Here is a 26794-nt window from a genome sequence, read left to right as displayed (position 1 = left end):
TCTTAAGAGGACGCTCTACAGAATCGGCCTTGAGAATTGAAAATATGATTTTTTTACATGTGGTCCATAATAACTGGTCTACTAGTTAATATAAAAAGGTTGCCGCCAATGTTTGTCTCAATAAACTCCCTCCAAGAGAAGCTTGTGGAGTGAAGCTATGGGGTGACCAAAAAATAGTACTTTCTAATAAAATTTATTTTCTAATAAATTTACTAATAACATTTAATGTTACTAAATTCAATATGTTTATCAGTTATTTGGTGGGAAGTATTGCAACTGATATGATGGATATGATAACTTTTTTGATTATGTGTTGGCCACGATATAAACTTAATAATATATTAATAACTTTTTAACCTGAAATTGTCCGAGAACTAAACATACGAAGGATGTTGACATACATATCTACCTACATTTTTATTTCATGTGCTATCCAAAAAACATTACTAATGAACAGTGCTTATTTGTAATGTTTAGGACCTACATATCAAAAATAATAGGTATTGTTTAATTCTAATGCATATTTTTTAAAACGTAGAATTTACTGTCTGCCTATTATAAAAAGAAAGTGACTTTTTATTGCCTGCGCAACTTCACTTTTATACTAGTGAAACAAGTGGTAGGTAAAGCCAATGGGCGAAATAATTTATATCATGAGTGCCTAAAAATAATTATAACATACAGTCACTAGACACATTATTTTTTTATTAATCCATCAGACTGGCGGGCATATAAAAAATGACTGTCGCTATAAAAAGTGTCTGACAGGGCTGCCGACGCAATTAATTATATTGTACTTTTTAAATTTAATTTATAATATATTTTATTTAAGTTTTGTGCATCTAATGCCGGGTCCACACTGGCGCAAAACAATGTCGCGCGACAACCTCGATAAATTTTACGATAATTATTATAATGGCTTAAAAAATTTTACGATAATTATCATACTTATCGTAAAATTTAACGAGGTTGCCGGCAACATGTTGCCAATTTGGACCCGGCATAATATCCACTGTGGTTCACGTAGTGGCATGTACCTGTTTTTCTGGGGTCAACTAATTCAAAAAGTAAACACCCATAATAGAATTTTTCCAGTTTTGGTTGCATTATATTCCCAACTCATTTCCGATATTATTAATGGAAATTTCTCGGTGTACATAGTAAACAAACCTACGAATAAAAAAAGACAGTAAGGAACACAGTGATTCATCGCAGTAAAAACTGGCAACCAAAATGGATTATATAATATATTCCATCGTATTATTTTCTCGAAATCATAAAGATACTATAATAGTATTTGAGTATCAACCTATGTTCAATTTGAATTGGGTTATAATAATAATATACCCGTAGATATATCAATAGTATGTTTGCCACGATATCCACCCAAGTTATCAGTATGTACTTGCACAGGTTTGATTAAAAACTATGATGAAATTAACATTTTACAAATATTATATTATTTTGACAGCCCTGTTTTCTGATCAGCGGACACGTGCAGGTGTTTATCAAATAATAATGTAAGATTGTCCACAATAATAATAATGTAGAAGGTCGACAATAGTAATAATAATGTTTTTTTTTTAAATAAAATCTCCGATAATTAGTGATTTTTGCCAAAAGATCGATTTAAATTAACGTGCGTACGACGCCGAGGTCCATTTCATACTAAATTATATTTGAATACCGAGCTCTTCAGCCGCCCCTTAATAACACTGACATAAAAAATAATAGTTACCAACCATCAAACAATCCTGCCAATTAAAAAAAACTAAATTAATGATACATATAGGTCCTACCTAGATTAGGGTTGCCAACCGCCCCGGTGAAACCACAACTGGGTCGCAGTGTCATGGAGTTGTAGGTACAGACCTACAAACTTATCTGAAAAATGGGATGGGGGAGCCACTGTCGAAAACTACTCAATCAAGACTCATAACTGGACAAAATCTTACATTCTAATGAAATTTTCAAAATGGCGTCTTATGGTAGTTCGTAGTTCCATTTTTGGCCATTCTTAATAAGTTTGTAGGTCTATACTAAGTCATTTTTCAGTGACCAATGCAATATAAAAAGTTAGTAGTACTACCACATTTTAATTTATGCAAGTCTTGTAAATAATACTTAAATAAATCGCAGGCCAGATTGTGGATGGAAAAATATTTTTCTTGAAAGGATAGGGAAAAGAAAGTGATTGAAAGCTAAACTTCTCGAACCTGAACCCGAAAGAAAATTTATTTTCAGAAGAATAATTGTGAAAAAAGGTTTAAAAATGGAGATTGTGAAAAATGTTCAATAAGTAGTATCTATTCTATTCTATTAATATCTATTCAAATGGTCTCGGAATTGTCTCAGAGACAGTTGGCAACCCTAATCTAGATGTGTAACTATGTCCTAAGCGTTGGACTATCACGCCGTGGGTCTCAGGTTCGAATCCTGGGTCTGGCAAGTACACATATTGTTTTTCAATTTGTGTGTGAGACAGGGTATGGACCTAATAGGTTAAGCAAGTGGCTGACATCCATTTCTCGTAAAAAAACAAAATCTGTTAATACAAACCTCTACTCTGTGGAGGCCCATATGATCCTATTAGGATCGGACATGGTCGAAAAAAAAATATGTTGTCTCCATCTATTGGGTCCATTCCCATTTTATATTTCATCAGCCTATAAAAGAAGTCAATAATAATAAATACTTTGAAAATTCATGAAAATCAACATTTTTACAATACTATGTTTGTTCATGTACAAGCAAGACATATCCCCATTTAGAATACCAAAGAATTAGACATAATATTTATTCATATGTATTTATCATGTTAAAGTTTTGACCACTTAAAAGCATATAAAATGGCACATACTGGTGAAAACTAGTTTATAGTTGATAATATATTGTGTTCTTTATGTGCATAAACCCTCATGATGACTTCAAAACATAAAATGATTCATATGGTAAAATAATCTGAGTTAGAGATTTTAATCTTTGCCCTGTTTGAGTAGTCTAATGCTGTCCCATAGAATCCAATCCCGAGTCCGGGATTTCGGGATTACAATTTGACAATCCCGGGACTGGTCCCGGGATTGGCATTTTTTTCCATTGTTAATATAAAAATTTTATATTTACAAATAACATTGATAAAATCGGTCAAAAATAAATCTAGTATACTTTATTCTATTTAAGACATTTATATTGTATATGTTCAATCTTGGAAATACACAAGTTTAATGGAGTAAATAATATTGTAATATAAATAATAATGTGAATTTAATACGAGATTGCTGTTTCTGATAGTAAATACATAATGAATGGATTAGCGAGATTTAAAATAGTAAAGCAATTAATCATGGCATACTTATGGCCTTTCCGCTTCATAAATCTAATTAGTCAGCCAAATATGAAACTGCCGTAAAACGTATGATATCATGGTGGAATTACTTTGTTAAAAGTGCGAAGCATTGTTTTTTTCAACCTTTCTCATTTTTAATAATTTATGTGAAAAAATAAAATGAATCGGCTACCTACACATGGTTATAAATCAAACTTCATTCAAACTCAGTTTATTTCTAATGTAGTTATTTTTTGACGATGGCCGCGTGGATTAAGCGCCGGTCTATAGTGTTGAGGGTCCCATGTTCAAATCCTGGGTCTGGCAAGTTCACATATTGTTTTTCAATTTGTGCATGAGTCAGAGTATGGTCCTAATAGGTTGAGCAAGTGGCTGACATCCATTTCTCGTAAAAATAAAATCTGTTAAGGCCATATCTCAGTTGAGACACGGTCTAAAAAGATCGTCGCTAGGCGATGCGCGGATTGCGGGTCGCGGGTGCAAATGAGGCATGTCAAACCAAATATAATTTGTCTTATAAATGCAACATGTGTCCATTTAATGTTCTGTTTATTGTTTTATCAGTAACAATAATAATATATTCATTGACATGTTTTCTTTTTAAAGTAAATGGGTAACGTTTTAAGTCATCTTTACACGATTTAAGAATTATTACGGCCGTCGCCATCACGAAGCAAAATGACGTGTTTCCAGCTCTACATACTCTCTCCGAATGGGAGCGAGTGCAAAATTTCGTCGCGCCTATGGTTGAAAATTATTTGCCGTTTCACTGATGAATCACCTTAATACAAACCTACACTCTGTGGAGGCCCATATGATCCTATTAGGATCGGAAATGGTCAAAAGAAAGAAGAAAAAGAAGTTATTTTTTATTAAAAGTATTTTTTTCTGTTATATTTTCGCTTTTATTTTATTTTCCATAAAAATTGATAAAAAAATCAATCCCGAAATCCCGGGATTATGTTTATCAATCCCGGGATTCATAGGTATCGAAAATAGCTCGAGATCCCGGGATTGAAATCACTAGTCCCATTGTCTTCCAGTCCTTACAGGGACATTTCCCCCACTTCGGGGATGACTGTTATAAAGGTCAACGTCTGATTTCAATAAATTTTAATATACAATATTTTGATTTAGTATCTACTCTAAAGTATATTATTATCTCATATTAATGATACGGGTATAGATTAAAATATCTTATGCAGGGTACAGGGCTTTTGGCTCTGTACCTGACCAACTATGAAATGCATTTTTTTCTTTTTTCATTCTCACTTTACAAATTAGTAGGAGTTGAATGATAGTTGAAAACTGATCCTAGTAAAAAAATAATGTTTTATTAGATGTCATATCGTCACTGTTCTGGCAGAAGACACTAATTCGAAAAAATTACATATTGTTACATACCTATATACATTTCAAACTTTACCGCCTGGAAACCTTCTTAATAAATAAACAGTCTTTATTTTAAAGTCATCCTTTTTACGATTACTTAATAAACTCATATGATAGACCATTTCAAACATTTTAACAACTTCAAAGTCAAATTACTCAAAACTAGTATTCTCCAGTTAGTGTGTTCTGCCAGAACAGAGACGATATATGACATAAGTAATAGGTGAATGAGAAATAGACAACATGTATAATTTAATGTCTGGTCGTATATTTGTTATTTGGCAGAATGTATGAAAGAAATGATGGTACATATTATATTTAGTAAGAAAAACATTACATTTTTAATTTGATGAAGGTATATTCAGTTGACGCCCACAATGACCGAGCGGCTAACGCGTCGGCTTATAATTTCGTAGGTCCCAGGTTCGAATACCGGGTCTGGCAAATACACATATTGTTTTTCATTGTGTGTTTGCGAGTCAGAGTATGGACCTAATGGCTTGAGCAAGTAGCCAACATCTATTTCTCGTTAAAAAAAACTGTTATTACAAACCTCCACACTGTAGAGGCCCATATTATGATCTTCTTAGGATCGGACGTGATCAAAAAAATATATATTATACTTTATCAGTTTTGGGTAAAAATTAATAATTTAATTATTAACTATGATATTAATCTATTTTTTTTTCTTCTGTTTCAGGCGAACGAGCAAACAGTGTGAACATACCTCATGTGATAGCCATGGTTGGGCTGCCGGCCCGAGGCAAAACATATATTTCAAAAAAACTCTCCCGGTACCTCAACTGGATAGGAATTAACACAAAAGGTATATATTTATTCGATGTTGTGATTACTGGTTCATATGCCAAAACCGCTTGCTGTCTCCATGTCACCTATTTCTTATCTCATCATTATCGATTTCCTCTCCTCCTCCATAGCCTTCTTTCATCTCTCCGTATTTTGAGACAGTGTCCTCTAGGTCAGTGCTTCCTAAACTTTTTCTTATCACGGCCCTCTAAATCTGAAAAAAAAAAAAATCCCCAGCCGCCCGCCGAAAAATAAAATATTTCAGATATTAAAAGCTTAATTTGGCAATAATTATTAGACTATACATAGGCATAATTAGGGACTCCAATCCCGGGATCCCGAGCTATATTCGATACCTATGAATCCCGGGATTGATAAACATAGTCCCGGGATTTCAGGATTGATTTTTTTATAATTTTTTATGGAAAATAGAATAAAAGCGAAAATATAAAAAATACTTTTAATAAAAAAATAACTACTTTAGAAATAAACTGAGTTTGAATGAAAGTTGTATTAAGCCAATCTACCATGTGTAAGTTGCCGATTCATTTTATTTTTTCACATAAATTATTAAAAATGGAAAATTGGAAAAAAACAATGCTTCACACTTTTAACAAAGTAATACCACCATGATATCATACGTTTTACGGCAGTTTCATATTTGTCTGACTAATTACATTTATGAAGCGGAAAGGCCATAAGTACGCCATGATTATTTGCTTTACTATTTGAAATCTCGCTAACCCATTCATTAAGTCTCTTGTGTATTTCTAAGATTGAACGTATACAATATTGATACATGCATTAGTTGAGGCACGGTCTAAAAAGATCGTTGCTAGGCGATGTGCGGATTGCGGGTCGCGGGTGCAAAAGACGCCTGTCAAACGAAATATTATTTCTCATATAAATCCAACATACGTCCATTTTATGTTCTGTTTATTATTCTATAAGTAACAATAATAATATATTCATTGACATGTTTTCTTTTTAAAGTAAATGGGTAACGTTTTTAGTCATCTTTACACGATTTTAGAATTAATTGGCCCGTCGCCATCACGCAGCAAAGTGACGTATGTCTGACTCGACGTTCTCTCAATGAATGCGGAGCGAGTACAAAATTTCGTCGCGCGTACAGTTGAAAATTATTTGGCGTTTCACTGATGCGTCACCTTAAATAGTATAAATTATACTAGATTTATTTTTGATCAATTTTATCAATGTTATTTGTAAATATAATTTTTTTTATTAACAATGGAAAAATGCCAATCCCGGGACCAGTCCCGGGATCCCGGGATTGTCAAACTGTAATCCCGAAATCCCGGGATCAGAATTTTAGCTCGGGATTGGATTCCCTAGGCATAATATATATATTTATCATAATCAAAATAAAATAAGAATAATTTAACACTGCGTAATGTCAAGAAACACAATTTAATAAGAGGGATCTCCAAAGACTCAATTGAAATGCATGACTTAGGTATACTTATTTTATTATAACGAATAAAGACGAAAATGCTGTTTCGCACAGGTATGTTGTCGCGAAAAGAGTTATGCGTATCTATTCTATACACAAAGGCTGCTATCGGCGGCTATCGAGAGCGGTTTATCATATTCTGTCCTGTGCGTTAGTCTCTCGGTCTTGTGCGTTGCGTTGCCACGTACTTCCGCAGAGCTTTACCATTTCATCAATCCAGCGGCCTCTAGGTCTACCTTGCGGACGTTTTATATCTCTACTGGATGACTAAATTTGTCCAACGATTGTCCCTTCTTTGAGCTATGTGTCCAGCCTATTTCCATTTGAGGTTTTTTGCGAACTCTTACATCGCAAACCCTTGTCTGTCTCCTTATCCACTCATTCCTCTTTTTGCCCTTTCGCGTTATGCCCAGCATGCACTTCTCCATACCACGTTGTGCTACTCTAAATTTCTGGATCTCTCTTTTACTTAGGGTCCATGTTTCATACGCATATGTGACTACGGGAAGCACACACTTGTTGAACACTTTTTATAATAATTGTTAAAATAAGTTAGCCGTCTAACTAAACTGTCTATCTTACTCTACAAGTTAACACAGCCAAGAGAGGTGCTGTTAAAACATAGCACTTTTTGACAGTTCAGACAGTTAACTTATTATAAATATGATAAACTACCCTCGATAGCCGCCGATAGCAGCCTTGTACATATAATATATCGTCACTGTTCTGGCAGAAGACACTAATTCGAAAAAATGACATATTGAGTTAGTTATACCAAAATGTTCCTTATTTCAAACTTTATCGTCTGGAAACCTTCTTAATAAATAAACAGTCTTTATTTTAAAGTCATCCTTTTTACGATTACTTAATAAACTCACATGATAGACCATTTCAAACATTTTAACAACTTCAAAGTCTACAAATTACTCAAAACTAGTATTCACCAGTTAGTGTATTCTGCCAGAACAGAGACGATATGCGCTCGTTACAATGCTGCTTTTGCAATAGAAGGATATTCTTGCTGTCGCCTTGTCCAAAATTATTCTGAGATACTTTGTTCAATAAATTTCACTTGAAGCGAATTATATGATCTGATATCGATCAATTCTTCCTGAGCATATGCTAAGATTTAGCTTAATGGTATTCTTATCCAATTGTAACTATATACATAGTGCATCATCTTTAGGGTGAATACAAATATTTTAATAAAAAAAAAATAGATTTGGTCACAGTACAAAAATCCCAAATCGATTTCAACCAGTCTAACAATTATTGTGCAAATAAAAGTAGTTTGCCAATGGTGTGAAAAATACAAGCTGAAATGTGTAGGTAATAATAGTTTTTTTTTTAATCTAAAATGTGTAAATAGTGTTGACGTGACAATTGTAACATCGACACATCACCATTTAAATTATTTTTCGTTCTGTCATCTGTCGCTTTGACTTTCGGTTGGCAACATTCCTATTATCTGAAAGCTTAGCTATTCGAGCGTATGAGCATAAATTGATCCAAGATTGTTTCCGATCGTTTGGTCAATGTTGGGGATTACGGGGATAGTCTACAAAGTCTAGAACAGGGGTTCCCAACCTTATTTTTATCAGGAACACATTAAATTTATAGACAAAAATGGAATGGCGGGCACATTTTTTTTCAGTTAAAATTTATACAACTTAAACAGAGAATAAATACTACATAAGTTATATTCCACAAATTTAATAAAAGTCATTTTAAACCTCAGTTCTATTGTCCGTTCAGTCGAGGTTTCCGTTTTGGTCCGGATCAGTTGTCCGTTCAGTCAAGGTTTCAGTTGCTAGGTCAGTTCGGAATCGGCGGTATATGTTTACGTATTTTTCATCCACTAGATATGAATATTATTTTTTTAATTACTTTCTAAACATGCTGGTTGGTGTAATGCAGTACCTATATTTAAATAATTTATAATATTTCAATCAAAATTAGTATGAAAAATATAGCAACATAGTAATTTACACGTCAAATTAACTGGCAACTCTAAAAACGGATACGAAAACTGATGGAAAATCCATCCTGTCTCGTCTCCGTTTTGGTTTCAGTCGACCGCTTCAGTTTTGCATTTACACGTCAGTTTATCTGACAGCTCGACGGAAACGGAGACTGATTGGATAGCAAAACTGATCGTTTAAAAACACCTTAAACATTAATTCTATTTAAAACATTGTTAAATATGATAAAACAGATAATTATAGATAAATATATTGTGATTAAGTATATTTTTTAATAAAAATATACAATTTGAAAGTCATGTACAAAAAAAACAGAATGAATGGGGTCTTTTCATTGGATTTCTTCAATCAATTTTGACTAGTTAGGAATGTATGTGGATACTCCTAATCTTAAGCCGACACATCAGTGAAACTGCAAATAAATTTCAACTATAGACGCGACAAAATTTTGGACTCGCTGGCATTCGGAGAGAGAACGTCGAGCTGGGGATACGTCAATTTTTTTCTTGATGGTGACGGGGGTATTAATTCTTAAATCGTGTAAAGATGACTAAAAACGTTACCCATTTACTTGAAAAAGAAAACATGTCAATGAATATATTATTATTGTTAAGTACTAACAGAACATTAAATGGACGCATGTTGGATTTATATGACAAATTGTATTTCGTTCGGCATGCGTCATTTGCACCCGCAATCCGCACATCGCCTAGCCACAATCTTTTTAGACCGTGCCTCAACTGAGGTATAGCCTTAAACAGCTAGTTTGATTTGAAGCTGTGAGTTGTGATCTTTATTTGCATATTTTATTATGCTCACTGTTGAGTCACACATGAGTCCGTGAGCGCACATAAAAGAGGCTGAGGGCACAGAGTTGGGGGTCCCTTGTCTAGATCTAGAATGATATGGCACTGTTGACTTGGCGATGTTATCTGTACGCTTGGACAACTGGGCAATTGCCATATAGGCGCCGGCCAGAAAAAAATAATGAAAAGCGTGAACAAAATACAAGTACGTTACGACTTGAAACAGTCGGTATCCAACTAACTAGAAAATATTGTAGTTTGCTTCATGTAGCATTTGGTAATATATTAATATTTTAATTTTATACCATGAGTTATTTAAACTCACCTTCAGAATCTTTTTGTCGTTGAGTTTATAGTGCAAAATAGCTGTCAGCGGAAATAAGCTTTTGAAAACCATTATAATGGAGTTCTACCACTTAGTCAATTCAATTAATGAAATATTATTGATGACACCCTTCTACGCAATGCGAAAATGATGTAGATTATGCACTAATTTAGTTTTTTTATTTGCACATTTCGTCGGTGTTTTGTAAAAAGGGCGAATCAACCATTTTGGCGAAATTGAGATTTTAATGAAAATACAATATGTACCCCACTAGCTTTGTTGTGTAAAAACGGCGAATTTTTATATCCACAGGAAAGTACTTAAAAACGATAATCGACTAAAATTAAATTAATTAAAATTACGAAATAAAAAGCAAATGTGACACATTAGGCCTTTTAAAATATTATATAATAATACCTATTATAATGACAGTATTCTTTCTAAGCTTTATTATAAACTTGTTAGACGTTTATAATCATCTACAAGTAAAAAACAAATAAATGTCAAAAGTTAAAAATCCTCCTCCTGTAAAGTAGCATTTTGGTTAATTCGCCCTTTTTACAAAACACCGACGATTTGTTGATGACATTCGAATCATAACTGCAGCGTATTGCGCAACAATTTCTACAACCATCCAAGTACCTAATCCATATTGTGTTGTGCAATATAGTTGAATGAACTTTCGATTTACACAACATATATATTGCGCAATCATTCCGTATAATTGGCAAACAGTCGTAAATATTGCACAATCCTTTGCCAAATTATTTGATTATGTTTTGCAAAATCCTCAGAATAAGAATACTAAAAATATAGCACGTAGTCTGGATATATTATTTTATTTTGAAGCCAAAAATTAATGTATGCAACATGCACTGCAGTATTTGACTCATCACCTACATATTTTTTAGAAGCTATGAGGCAAACATTGATTTAATGACATCACGACTCTTGCATTCTGTTTTACTTTAAGAGTCTAACGCACAGGCTCCCAACCTTTTTCGGGTAGCGTCCCCTTTTTATAAAAGCCATGTGACCCACGACCCCGATGCAATTGAAAAAGGCATTTTTAATAAGTTAATTAAAAAAAACAACGAAAATAGTTTTTTTAGTATAATTTTATTTTAAATTATGTTTAATAATTATAATAAGCTTCAAAATTCGCGGGTGAGTTTTTGTTAACGTCAACCTCATGTCATTCTCAATATTTAATTTATTTCTTTCTTTTGTTTTTAAATAAAGAAGAGTTGAAAATCCACTCTCGCAGAGATATGTAGACACAAATGAAACTAAAACTCGAAAGGCAAGCATTGTCACATTTGGGTATAAATGATACATACCACACCTGAATTATGTGAGCAATTTTTCATTAAACAAGTTACGTGCTGAGGAATCATTCCGCAAATCTAAGAATTCGTCTTGTAATTCATCAGGAATGCTGGCTACATCAAGGGAAGCAGAGAATGGATTTCGTGTCAATGTAGTTTCTTCTTCTTTCAGCATAGGGAAGTAACGCTGAAGTTCGTTTTCAAGGGATTCGAGATGCCCTGTAATCTCCTCCTTCAACGATAATAAATAAACGCACACGCCAACCGAACCTCCCGAATACAAACCAAAATAGTGCCCTGTTGATAAGTATGCGTAAATTCGTTCGGTGGTCATATGGACGTTTTATTGCTTACCTTCTCAGAAATTCTCAGTTTCGTTTCGAATGAATTGCCTCAAACAATAGAGGTATTTCACCATTACTCCCAAACTCTCAACACATGTTTCAACCAACTGTGACAGAATAGCGTACCTAGATTACACTTATTTTAATTTAAAAAATATATATGAAATCATTCACACTTCAAGACACCATTAAAAATAAAAATTGCATTACAGTGAATATTTTTTTAGTTGACTGTATAAGTTGGTGACCCCACAGAAAATCCAGGGTATCGCGACCCATAGGTTGGGAACCCGTGGTCTAACGCAAATCGCAGAGATTCCTTAATCTTGTTAGAATGCTTTCTCACTCACATTTATGCTTAAATTTTTTACAGGTCTTGATTTCAACAGTCAAACATTTATTGACTAGTTCTTACTGCCTATTAGAAAAAAGGTACTGTTCGGTTATGAGGAATACAGCGGAAAACGCATTTTGAAAATACCCGATATACTGGATTATTTGTTAGGTTAACCTAACCAAACCTAACCTAACCCAAACTAACAAATAATCCAGTATATCGGGTATTTTCAAAATGTGTTTTCCGCTGTATTCCTAATAACCGAACAGTACCGAAAAAAATCTTGAAAAAAATATGGTGCGGGCCAGGTGGGACTTAAACCCGCATCCATAGAATTCCAGCCAATGTGATTTACCAATTAAGCCATCTGCACCCTAATTATGTATATTATAATCATGCGATTAAAACATTTCTCAAATTTTCTAAATATTGACGACTGGCTTTTGTGGTTTCCGGTATTTTCTGAATTGTGTATCTTCATTTTAAATCTTGTTAATTATTTGTCAAAAAAAAATAGTTTACTAAATTATTATCAAATGCAAGGTCGTTACAACTAAAATTTGGAGAGATCTTGACGCTGGCTACGAATCAAGGTAAGTATGTATTATTGGTACCACAAACCACAAAAACCAGTCGCCTATATTAACGGAATTTGAAAAATGTTTCAGTCGCATGACTATTAGTTAATTTGATCATAATTAGGTAATGTGCAGGTAGTTAAATTGGTAAAGCACATTGGCCGAAATCTGATGGATACGGGTTCAAGTTCCTCCCAGCACCATAGTTTTTCTATGTTCAATAAAGAATGTTACATTCTTAAATCTTGTAAATTATATATTAAATAAAAAAATATTTGATTCTAATTCTTTTGAGAGTATAAATGAAGGTCGATTGTGCCGATTGGGCATATTCCAGAATTGAGAAATTTTAAAACCATTTATCTTGGTTTCATAAAGTATTGCTACACAGCGCAGCGCTACAATATTATTATTAACTCTGCTCGACTAAATAAATTCTCGTTTCTTTTGCAGTATTCAATCTAGGTGAATACAGGCGGCATGTCACTGAGGCGTACAAGAGCCACGAATTCTTCAGACATGACAACATCGAGGCCATGGCTATCAGGACGCAGTGCGCCATGGAGGCCCTTGACGACGTCTGTCAGTGGCTAGAAGGAGGAGGTGAAGTAGCAGTGAGTTACAATATTTGTAATAACAACATGTTAACGCGTCCGAGAATCCGGCTTGTTGCTAGACAATATTCTCATGTCTTCCCAGGTTTTGCTATGCTGGGTACAGTATTTGAATTACCGGTTCCCCTAGGAATTTAGTGTTTAATATGTCTAATTAATTAATTCAATTTTTAACCACATGTACTGCGAGTGAACAACAATTATTAAAACAACTGTAAACTGTAAAAACAATCCCGATAATTATGAATGACTTCATTGTTCCTGCTTCTCATTCATGACTTGTGGAACATACTTGCTGATTGTGATCCACAGGTTTCCCTGTGGATTTAGGCGATTCCTAGATTTATTTTTTCTTGATTGAATCCAGATTCATATAAGTATGTTTTTGCAAATGGCATGATGACAAGGACTGCTTTTCCATCATGTATTGATAACATATTCAGCACTGATTACAAAACTAACGCAATGTCTGCCTTTCAAATTGCATTTTTCAATAATTCATTTGACCCACCAAGACCTTCCTTCAGTTCATAATCATCTGATATTTTGTCTGCGAACGGCAAGATTCTTATTACATAAGCATTTAATAAACACTTTTCGTCTTTGTCGCACTCCCTGTTGGTGAAGACACCCAGGTGGGAAGCACTACTTTAAATGGTGTTTAGCAGTCTTCCAGAATGCTGGAGTTCTTTTGAAATCGTTGCTGAGACAGATTTAATGTTCCATTTTCAACCGTGGATGTATGTGTTCATCGTCACAAAACAAGCTTTTTTCAGGTTTATAATATGTGTATTATGTCTAATGTTTGGTTTTCTTTTTTAGGTATTCGATGCCACAAATTCCACTATGGAAAGAAGAGAGATGATTAGAAAGATTGTAGTCAATAAAATGGGATTCAAACTGTTCTTTGTGGAGTCAGTTTGCGACGATCCTCAGATTATAGAACAAAACATTATGGTAGGCACCACGTTTCTACATTAATTTTCATTGTACATAACACTTTCAGTTACACTGGACGTTTTGGGCCAAGTTGCACAGTATATCACTTATCACTAAATGAGGCGTCTAATTACAAAAAGCGACAAGTCCACAATTCAATATTTTCGGGAAACAACGTTTTTATGTTTCAAGCTTCAATTATTTGTTTTAAAGTGAGATTATTTTTTCCGTTGTATTCTATGTCGAAATTTGCACCAAATGGGAATTTGTTTCAGCCGATAAACTCTTAAATGTAATAAATATAGGCAAAATAAAATTGGACGTAGTGCTATTTGTACCTCACTTTTTAATTTACTCCGCATAAGGCATATATTTCCGTGGCACTGTCATGAGTTTACCAGATACTACAGCATGGGAGACGCCCTTTTCAATATTGAACGTTCCCTTATTGGTTGACTTAAACACGCGCGAAATCAACCAAGCTTTAAGTAATATGAAACATGGACTTGGCGCTTTTTGTAATAAATCGAGACTTAAAATATTTTTTTTCATATGGTTATGTCGCGTTTTGGAATTTATAGATCAATACATATTGTGTAAAATTATACAAAGAATACGTGCGTATTTTTTCTCGATTTTGACCAAATGTGGACTTATCGCTTTTTGGAATTAGACGCCTCAAATAACCGTTATAAATACTGCTAAATACAGTTTTAATTTTTTTATAACTTACTTTATTATTCAATTTGTATTACACATTTTTTATACTTTTGCCATTGTAGACCAATTAAAAATTATTTTAATAATGATAGAATTTTACAAATGGCAAATATTTTGATCGTTGATTGCAGCGTTACTTTGCTAGTTAATATGTTTGTTATTCTATTTTGATATATACGTAACTTTTGTTATTGTCACAGTATCACACCGATGTTTTGACACAGTGATTTTGTATATTATAAGCTGTATGGCTATTCTTTTTCTATGTCTAAATTCTAATGACTTCTTTCTTCAGGAAGTAAAAGTAAGCTCTCCGGATTACGAGAACGTAAATATGGAGGCTGTGCTGAGCGACTTTCACCTTCGGATCGACCACTACCGAGAGAAGTACCAGCCGCTGGACGAGTCCAAGGAACAGGAGCTCTCCTTCATGAAGATATACAACACGGGGGAGAAGGTGGTGGTGCACAAGCACGAAGGCCACATCCAGTCGAGGATCGTCTACTACCTCATGAATATTCATATCGTACCTAGGACTATTTATCTCACCAGGGTAAGTGTTCGTGGATGACGTTTCTCTATTGTTCACGCTCAAGATTCACTTGTTTTTTTTTTTTTTTTTTTTTTTTTTTTTTTTTTAATTATTAATAACCATGTCCTTGCTTTTTCGTACAAGGTGGTTGTTAGTAATTTTGAACAATCACAAACACCCAGGCTTTGAGAAAAACACATAAATGTTTTTGTCATGACTGGGAATCGAACCCAGGAACTCTCGGGTGGAAGGCGAGCGCCTTACCAATCCTTCCTTACTTTGGAGAGTAAAGATACAAAACGGATTTGGTATTTGCCTTTACAGCACATATTTCGCTCACATGGTGAGCTTTATCAAGTATGATTATTAATTTTTTTAAATTCGTGTAATACTACCGATCCCGTGACATAAATAAAAGGTAGACAATGTACAATTAATAGACAATTCGATTTGAATGTAATGTATCCACCTATATTGACATTGGTTCGATCTAGGCGCATGCCTCAACATGCACCTCACCTCACCACTCCACCGCTGCTATCTGACCACTTTACTTATTGGTGATGAATAATAAAACTATTGCAATTGTTTTCTTTTCAAGATGTTTTTTCTTTGGAAAACTTTGAGATATCTCTACCAACTGTAGCCTATAAACTGTGCAAGTTTTATCAATATTGGCCAACTAGTTTTTTTGTTATAACTGAACAAAAAAAGACTTTTGTGCTTAGGAATCATAGAAATAGTCAAAATGTTGCCCCTTTGCAAATATTTCCAAATCACAGACAGAAATTTTATCTATTGGTATAGATCAGTGATCGCCAAACGTTCGCTCGCGAGCTACCAGTAGCTCGCGACGGCATTTTTGGTAGCTCGCGTAGGATTTATTGGACTCCGAAATGAAATGTAGACATTATTTTGTTCTACCTACTTATGTGAATCAACGTTTTCCACTATGAAGGTGATTAAAAGTAGAAACAGACTCACAGATGTACATCTTGATAATTGCATTCAAATGGGAGTGACAAGGTACTCACTGAGAAGTGAATGCCATTCTTTTCACTAATTATTTTTATTTCAACATTTATTTGAAGATATTTTTCAATTATTATTTTGTTTATAAATAAATAATTAAAGTACGTATTTTATGTTTTATTGGAAGTCCGATGTCTTAATTTATTTTAAGTAATATAATAAAAAAATATATCTTACGATAAAGAATGATGATAAATAATTATAAAGAAGAAATATGTATAAGTAGCTCACCAGGAGGTCAATTCTCGACTGAAGCATTATGAAGCACAAGTGACCAGTTGCGCAAACTTTAGACAACTTGCTTCAACTGTAGCATATTAAAAGTCAACCGCTGGGTGTCAGTAGGCCAGGCTTTGGTAGTACACATGCTTTCACGGTAGGGGCGCTCGCAACTCTCCGTTTGACATAATAAACGTCAGATTTCGTATCATACGTAATATTGGAGAAAGCTGTTGATCTATAGTTTTACATTTACCACTTATTACCACATATTACAGCTAAAATTATTATTTCGTGTTTCAATTCTCATTTAAGGATGTATTTATTGTGATTTTGTAATACAGAAACACACATGTTTGTTTGCAAAATACAACGGAAATTCCGTGTTGTAATCTTATTGTAATATTGTTATATTGGAGACGTAACTAGCGTGTTTAAAGATTAATTGGTTACATACTTCAAGAATGAATGATTTAATCATGCAACGTTAACGGTAAGTACTGATTAAATATGAAGTCATTACCAAAATGGTTAAAAATGTTATTTAATTTCCATGACATTGACAATAGTTCCGTCTTGACATGTTTACTTTCTATCTTACTCTAACGCATGGACATGAGGTATAAGCATGTTGAATGCTTTCTCACTCGCACTTATATGCCGTTTATCCGTTTCACTCGAAGGTCTGTACACACAATATCTCCTGTAAAACTAAAAATTTTACGAGCTTCAGTTGAAGCGGTTCGGTGACGTGTTTTGCACTGCTTCATTCAGGAATTGCCGTCCAGACAGTTTCAATTTCTGAAAGTAGCTCACATCCTTGTTGAGTTTTTAGACCACTGGTATAGATTATTATTATTATTGGGGAAAAACAATTTATACTCTGATCAAATAGGGAAAATAATTTTAAGTAACAAAGACATAAATATAATCCTTAGCATAGATTACAGCGGCATTTATGTATGGGCATACAATGACTATAACCGGGTCGATATCAGCTGGTAAAATTTTAAGAGATTCCATAACTAAATTTTCCCAATCCACCAACTCGTTTTTTTATTATTTCAGCATGGTGAGAGTGAACAGAACATGGAAGGGCGAATCGGAGGTGACTCTCCGCTGTCGTCGCGGGGACGCTGCTATGCGGCAGCCCTCGCCACCTACATCGCCCAGCAGCGCATCGCCGGTCTCCGTGTTTGGACCAGCTGGCTGAGGAGAAGCATACAAACCGTCCAGGCCGTACCTGCTCCACAGGAAAGGTGGAAGGCGCTCAATGAGATTGATGCTGTGAGTTGATGTTGAAGTAATTTATGCAAATGAAGGCAAACTACTCTCTAAAATAGTGGTCGGCAAACTGTCAGATCACGTAGGATGTAGGGTAAAAATAAAATAATGCATTTTTTCTTATTTCATGCGCACGTTGTCATAATGCATACTACGCCTGTAAAAAAATTACAAATATTGCTATGTACTTATCTGTTAATACTGACACATTTAATAATGTCAATCTATTGGGCTGTGTTCACAATAATAGTTTTCTTCTGTATAAGTATAGATTTTAAATGTCGCTCAGCTGATTTCTGGAATAGTACAGTCGCGACCATGTGTACTTGCTAATTGAATGGTCTATGTTTCTATCCCGCCGGTTGACTTAAAATTTTATTTCATTTGTCGAGTTAATCATACCGGTTTTTCATCATAGATCATCGGGATTTACTCTCCTGGGAATTTTCATTTACTACACTGTTAAAAAAACCCAACAATATGCTGTTAGCAATGCGTACTACAGTTTTTGCCGAAATTTTATAATCTTGTAAAATGTAGTAGTTGTTTTATAAAAAGATGGCAACACTTTCAGATATGGTTATATTCCAGTCGCATAATGCTGTATGGTATTTTATTCTTAAATTTAATCTAGCTCATTTGATATATTTGAATATAATCTTTTGTTTTCATTTGCTCTACAATCTGATGTGGATCTTGACCGCCTAAATTCAAATGCTATGCAGGCCGAAACTCCGAGGACGATAAATCACCCGATTTGTCTATGCTCTGCTACTGATCAATGAACGAATAAAAAAATCGAGCTGTCAAAAGTTGTGATTATCGTAATGTCTTCCGATAATCCTAAAATTTTGTGTTATTTATACGTAGACTTGCATAAAATAATATAACAGTGAAAACAACACAAATTTAACGTTATATTTTATGAATTCCATAAATAGAAATAAAAAAATAATTGCTAAATCTCTCATTTTCTAATGTTTAAGGGCGGACATGCTCAGCGTAGGTCAAAATGGAGCTTTTATTGCATTTTCAAAGCATGATCCTGGCCATTCCTTAAAGGTTGTAGATAATCTATTTATATAATTTTGAAGCCTTATTAACCTTTATATTTATTTTAAACATTTGATGACTGCATAAAGTATTTTTATTACATAAAATAGTATTCTTTTATACCTCTCGCTCTATTTAGAATATAGTCATATTTCAGTACATGCATGTGCAGTGGTGTTAAGATTTTTTACATTTATTCATTTTTAAACGCATATATAAAACCATTAGTATATATTATGTCGACATTATTATAGTGAAATATTTACGATAAAAAAATATATTGATATTCTCTGTGATCCCATATTTGACAAGAATTAGGCATTTTATTATTCAAAAAATGGGCAAGAAGAACACATTTGAAGATAATTCTAAAGATACTAATAATTATAAGCTATGTCTTTGACCATTCAAGTGTGATAAACATCCCACGAATAATGATTGCTTTATAATAATTATTGACCTAAGAATAAGGTAGTGTTTTTTTGAAATACGCCATTTCTTTAGCTTTCCCCAGTGGTTAAGCTACAACATACGGCCGTAGCCATAAATTGACAAACTAAAACTGAAGTAGGGAGTAAGATCATGTTAACGCGCGTGTTTGAACATGTACCGTTTAAAAAAAAAGATTTTTTTTTCGGTTAGGTAGGTATAGTAAAATATCAAACATGTTTGAAATCCAACGAGCCTGGTCTGCAAATTTGAAAGTCCGCAGATTTGGGGTGCCCCACATGAAAAAAAATCCGAAGACTAAATCGTCTGACTTGCGTGCCAATAGAGCATAGGCATTAGCCACTTGCTCAACCTATTAGATCCATGCTACGGATTCAAACATTTTATTGAAAAACAACATGTGAATTTTGCCAACTCTTTCTAACCGTATATACATTACCGCTTTGCCATCGTGGCCACATATTATCACTATGTGTTAAGTTTATATTTGTATTATTCACTCCATAGGGGATCTGCGAAGAGATGACATATGAAGAGATTCAAGAGAAGTACCCCGAAGACTTCCGGGCCCGCGACCATAACAAGTTTGCATACCGCTATCCGCGAGGCGAGAGTTACGAGGACCTGGTGGCACGCCTTGAGCCCGTCATAATGGAACTGGAACGACAGGGCAACGTACTCGTTGTCAGCCATCAGGCCGTCATGCGCTGCCTGCTCGCCTATTTCCTAGACAAGTCTGCAGGTTAGTAACTTGGCTGGTGCTTTCGTTTTGAGTTGGACTGATTTCTGGTATCGAAGAAAGATGCCAATTACCATTTACTTACAGCAATTCCCGACGGTATTCAAGAGTCATTTGTTTTTTGCATTACGCAGGATTCACTATACCGTGCGGAAAACTGTTTCACTTCAAATTATGTTTTATGTGGGTAGGTCTACCTATGTGTACTTACGTATTTTCATATCGGAATCCAGAATTTGAAATTCGATTTACCAACAGAGAAGCATTGCGATGCAAGTAGTGTGATGAAGTGTGAAGTTTGACAATAAACAAACGGAGACTGGCATAGTGACAGCAAATTTAATGTTTGTTAATTGAGGCGTAGAGTTACAAAACCCGCTCTAGAGACTTTTTTGAGTTTTGAGTAAATGACGAAAAACTGTTTTGGGCATATCATGATGATTTAAGTGTAATTTTAGATAATATATTTCTTCCGTTACATACGGAAAAGTATAATAAAATGTCAAATCCAATGTATAAGCTGTATTTATTCAAATAAATGCATTTTAATTATCCCAAGAGCGGTCTTTGTCAGTCTCTACCTGACAGAGCGGCGTTCGACGCGGAATTTTTTGAAAAGAGCGGAGTTTGTCGCACAATGGTACATTGTCGACAGGAGATGATAGTTTAGTAGCGGTCCGTATTTATTTTAATTATGTAATATATTTTCGAATTTAATTTGTCTAGAAAATATTTTGTAGCCATTCTTACCTAATGGTAGCTGTATATTTTTCGCATTGTACCTACATATTTAGCTGTTATATTGGTATGTAATATTTTTTTAAAATAGTGGTATTTACTTTTCTTGAAAATATTTTTTTTTAGATTTAAAAAAATAGTTATTTAGTTGAATATTGTCTACTTTTTACTATGTCAAATTGCCTTTGTGAAACTTTTTAATTTTAATATATTAATGTCATGTACTTACTTTTATTCTATAATAAACAAAAAAAACCATTATCAAAAAATGTTACTTTTTCTGGAGACAATTAGTTATTACCTACATACCATGCAAATTATTTGTTTAATAGGTAACTAATCTTTTATCATTATATAAGTGCCCTAATAATTCTTAATAATTTTAATATTAATGACCATATTTTGAATCAGAAAGATATTTTTAAACCCTTAAAAGGTAATTATAAGATAATTTGAAATAACAATAACTATTTTTTTAATAATATCAATAGCATAAATAAAAAAACCCAGCGGACTTAAGTACCGGCCTTTACCTAGCTAATCCCTGTATTACCTGTGTCCCCAAATTCCATGTCTGTGGGAAACCCACCATTAACTACCAACCTATTTATTAAATTTAAAAATAAAATGATAATATTTTTAAGCTATATTATTCATAATCTACTTAGGTACGAGGGTGGGTCAATAAGTCCTTAGAAAAGCCGACAGGTGGCGCGACTAGTACTGTAAGCGGTTTGTTTTCATGCAGCGGCTCTATCGATTCAGTATGCTGCGAAGTTTCAATCAGATTGGTCGGGTTGTTGTGTGTTTCTCGTACATTTAAAAAAAAAATTTGCTTGTTTACAAAAATGGAGAAAATTGAGTTTAGAGCTGTTATTAAACATTTTAATATAAAAGGGTTAACAGCAAAGGAAATAAAAAATGGGTTGGATTTAGTTCACGGCACATCTGCTCCTTCACTTGCAACTATTTATAACTGGTTAAATGAATTTAAACGTGGTCGTACATCAACAAAGGATGAACCACGCTCAGGACGTCCTGTAGAGGTGACTACACCAGAAATGATCAATAAAATCCACGATATGGTGTTAAGTGACCGAAGATTAAAGTTGAGTGAGATAATTGAGGTTACAGGGATCTCAAAAGGTAGCGTCATTTCTATTTTACATGACAAATTGGGCATGAAAAAAATTTCTGCAAGATGGGTGCCGCGTTTGCTCACAGTCGACAATAAACGCAATAGGGTGGTGGCCTCTAAAGCCCTGTTGTCGCTCATGCAACGCAATCCGGATGAATTTTTTCGTCGCTTTGTGACTGTAGATGAAACATGGATACACCACTATACTCCCGAGACGAAAGAACAGTCAAAGCAGTGGATTGCGAAAGGCGAACCATGTCCAAAGAAGGCAAAAACCGTAAAATCAGCTGGTAAGGTTATGGCTACTGTATTTTGGGATGCACGTGGAATTATTTTCGTTGACTATTTGGAAAAAGGAATTATTATGCATCTTTATTGGACCAGCTAAAAAACAAAATTGAAGAAAAACGGCCCCATTTAAACAGGAAAAAAATCCTCTTTCATCAGGACAGTGCCCGTGTTCACACATGTTTACGATCAATGGCTAAAATTGAAGAATTGAAGTTCGAATTGGTCGACCACCCACCGTATTCGCCAGATTTAGCCCCCAGTGACTTTTTCCTTTTCCCAAACTTAAAAAAATGGCTAAGTGGATAACGTTTTTTTTCAAATGAAGAAGTCATCGATCGGACAAATGCTTATTTTGAGGACCTTCCGAAAACTTATTTTTCTGACGGTTTAAAAAAAATTGAGAAACGTCTAACCAAGTGTATTGAGCTCCAAGGAGATTATGTTGAGAAATAAAAAAAAATTACAAAAATAAAAACTGTTTTAATGCTTTTTTCTAAGGAATTATTGACCCACCCTCGTATATTAGATATTCTATATCATTTAATTCAGAAACCAAATACGATAAATAAAAGTCGCGAAGTATGAGCTTACTTATTTTCCCACATAAATATTTATTACCTATATTCTGTTGTTCCTGCTACTTTTTATATACAAATAATAGTAAACGTGGAATTTCTGAAATTTATTGCAAAAATGTATTATAAAAGTAACGGTATTTCTACAAGATAGCACAGCATTGTTAACTATGTGTCGTTATTACAACTAAGCTAATCTACAAATTAATAAACATATTTGAATTAAAATTCATTATCGTTCATATTAACGAATGATACAATTTTATGACGAAAAAAACTTGTCCCGTGGAGATAATGATAAGGAATGTCATTTTTTATCAAGGAAGATGAAAAAACTAACCTAACGTAACATAACCTACTAAATCTATCATTCGTATAGTACAAATTATCAAACAAAAAGCATTTCTCCGACAGAAAATAGTTTTCCTTTAATTATATTTTTGACACAAACCAAATAATGATAAAAACGTGTAAGAACCTTATGATATTTTATTATATCACACAGAATATTAAATATAAATGACAACAAAAAATATACGTATAGAAAATAATATGAGCCACCACTGGGTTATTCATGACAATACAGCAAAATATAGTCAATTTTTAAATACGTTTCTTGGCGTAACAGGCTACATTTCAGAGCAGCTGAATTTTTCAAACGCTTCCTTGATTGTTCTTGTTGAGATTCCGTCACACTAACTATTAAAACATTCATTATTAAAAGTAAAAAATAGTAAAATAATTGAAGCAAAATTATGACGCGCACGAGAAAACGGTTTGACGGTTTGTATGGAGATTAAAGGTTTCGTGAAGAGTCATTATTTAAATCGCGGCGTCTGATTGGCCGGTAACGCAGAGAGGGTTTTACCAGAACAAATTTATTTTAAGAGCGGGTTTAGTCAGTCTCCTCGATATTTATTTTGATTTTTTGAAGAAACAGAGAGGAATTTAAAACTCTCACCTAGAACAGAAGATAGGTCTTACGAAAGAGCTCCTGCGTACACTCATAACTATTTTTTTTGAAAAATCGCCCAGAGCGGGTTTTGTAACTCTACGCCTCAATTCACATGTAAAATTGTATTCTATCATTATATTTAATGTGTTTTCTGCACCTTCTTACTTGGGCTATTATAAAAAAGGGATTTTCAGAGTTATTTTAAAAACATCTGATTTTGTTAAATTTGCAGAAGAGCTGCCGTACCTTCAAGTTCCCCTTCACACGGTGATCAAACTGACACCGGTGGCTTACGGGTGCCGAGTCGAGCACGTCAAACTTAATATTGAAGCCGTGGACACCCATCGACCCAAACCAGCAGTGAGAAATATTTCCATATTTTATATCTATTGTACAACTGTGGCGAAGATATAATACATATTAATAAACCATAATTTAACATATTGGCTTGACTTAATTTCATAATTATACTGTAAAAAAAATAATAGTGTAAATTGATTTATTATTTCAATAGTAAGAAATGAAATTTAAAAATGTGCATATTTTTTTGTCGAGGCAATATTGAACGTGTGTAAACAAAGTTTTGTAATGCTTGAATTTTAAAAGGTTCCCCTAGCACAGTGGTTCTCACGTTAAATTTAACTGTGGCCGCACAATTGACATTGACAGTTCTATGGAAACGTCTGGTTTCAGCACCAAATTTAACTTTTCTTGTGATTGAAAAAATTAAAGCTAAATTTTATTTACTAAAAAAAAAGTCCATTTAATAAAAGACATTTGAACATTTTAGTACATATCGATTTATTTAAAAATAATGCAAATGGAAATTCCTCAATACTCCTTTTTTTCAACGCAAGCCGCATGGCTACTTCTAAGTTTACATCTGTCAACTAGCTTCGATATTCATTTTTTATGAAGTGCATTACACTGAATGATATTTCACAGTATACAGAGCAGGAAAAATCGACAATTAAAAAAAAATTGGTATTTTTACTTGATTCTTGGTCAACGTATAACTTCGACCAAAATTTTTCAACAGTGGTATTATTAAAATGGTTTTTAAGTACTTTGTCATGACTCATTTCCAATAACGCATAGTTAACGTTAGCCCTGTTAATTAAATTATAAACTGAAAATGATGTTGGTCGCCGCAGCAAAATCCTCTGGTGGAAACCACTGCTCTAGCATAGTCCAAGCTTTGTGCCATCCACATTGATTGCGTTATTAACTTTTGTCATTTTTTTTCGTTCCAGGATATTCCAGACATCACGATAACACAATCCTGCAACGGTGAAAGCAACAGCTCTCAAAACAACGGTCAATAATGTTACGTAATTAGTAGCAAAATATAGGACTTATAATTTCTTTAGCATAGACAACTTACCTGTAATTATTTTTCACATATTTTTTTAATATCTTTAAATCGACCATATTATTATTTAACAATAAGCTGATTTTTCAGAATGACTGCATTTCTGGAAACTATCCAATGTTACGGTATTACTATACAAAGTTAAAGTAGCAAAACCTACAACTGAAGTTCAATATATAAGATATGCCGTTATAGTTGTACATATTCTGCATTGTCTTTTATTTCATATACAGTCGAACTTGGTTATTATGAGGAAGATGAGACCGACTGAATTTGCTTGTTATATCGTTAAATAACATTTTTCAGATAATATTGGTTAGTTTTTAAAATTCAATTAAACCCTGTCTAAACCGAACCATAATAGTTTTGGTATACTATAGGCGATCTGACAAAAATAGTGCACACTTTTTCAATCAGACACATCTGTTTTCGTCAAATTAAAAATACATATTACACATGGTGATAGATAAAAAGTATTCTTCTATTTATAAAATATGCAAAATTATGTATGATTTAATGGCATAATTTTACATTTTATAGATAGAAGAATATTTTTTGAATATTATCTATTATGGCTTGGCTTACGCAGAGTTTAATTGAATTTTAAAAACTAACCAACACTATTTGCAAATTTTAGTCTTAGTTCGATGAAAACAACTATGTTTGACTGATTAAGTTTAGTATGTATGCACTATTTATGTCAAATCTTAACAGCCTACCTCCACCCTTTGCCACTGCCTCATATTATATTATGAACAATTTTGTAAAATCGCAGATAATCCCGAGGGTATACTGACAGAAAGCATTATCTCATTAAAACAAGTTCTGAGATAATCGCAAAAAGGACTTTATTTTTTTTCAAAGCGGTCCCACGTAGATTTTTTTATGATTTAAAAACATTTTTTCTACATTATAAAGACTAACCTTTATGGCAAACACAATATACGACATGTTACAAGTCCTGTATTTTGTATACGCAGAACGCATTAGGTCATTATCATGCTTTCTATCAGAATAAAAAAATAACAATATGATTTAATAATGTTTCTATTTTCTCACCATTACATCCTATGCCTTTGTGCGTTTTACCAGGACGTAGAGCGTAAAATTGTATACATTTTGGCATTTAAAACAGAAAAACAGCAAAAACTGAAATAATGCGTTCTGTCAGTATACCCTCGAACTATATTTATTATGTAAGTAAGAGATCAAAGCAAAATGTCAAAACAGACTTATCATCTATCTCTCTTTTATTTACAAAAGATGCATACAATTCAATCATGCTAAAATATTATTATTGTTCACATCATTCCCTAAAAGAATATTTCAAATTATTTGCCAGTATGCCTTATTTATTGAAGTTGAGTTCCTTAACTTTGACTAGTAGAACTGCGTTGATTGTTTCGAAAGTAATATAATATATC

At 33.6% G+C, this 26794-nt stretch overlaps 1 protein-coding gene across 1 annotated transcript in view; it reads left to right on the top strand.

The window, feature by feature from the left end:
• Positions 1 to 25458, top strand: part of Pfrx (6-phosphofructo-2-kinase/fructose-2,6-biphosphatase) — an 82955-nt gene extending 57497 nt beyond the window's left edge. Inside the window, exons 2-9 of the mRNA XM_085944889.1 lie at positions 5439 to 5564; positions 13173 to 13333; positions 14156 to 14290; positions 15288 to 15545; positions 17844 to 18062; positions 20070 to 20304; positions 24231 to 24358; positions 25252 to 25458. Coding sequence (XP_085801015.1) covers positions 5439 to 5564; positions 13173 to 13333; positions 14156 to 14290; positions 15288 to 15545; positions 17844 to 18062; positions 20070 to 20304; positions 24231 to 24358; positions 25252 to 25323 — 1334 coding nt within the window. The 3' untranslated portion in view covers positions 25324 to 25458. The remainder of the gene's footprint in view (positions 1 to 5438; positions 5565 to 13172; positions 13334 to 14155; positions 14291 to 15287; positions 15546 to 17843; positions 18063 to 20069; positions 20305 to 24230; positions 24359 to 25251) is intronic.
• The last annotated feature ends 1336 nt before the right edge of the window (positions 25459 to 26794 follow it).

The sequence above is a fragment of the Rhyacophila brunnea genome, unplaced genomic scaffold (assembly GCF_057557595.1).
Source record: "Rhyacophila brunnea isolate RB1 unplaced genomic scaffold, BYU_Rbru_1.0 scaffold_17, whole genome shotgun sequence".
Classification (NCBI taxonomy): Eukaryota; Metazoa; Arthropoda; class Insecta; order Trichoptera; family Rhyacophilidae; genus Rhyacophila; species Rhyacophila brunnea.
This window is presented reverse-complemented; position numbering and strand designations above follow the sequence as displayed.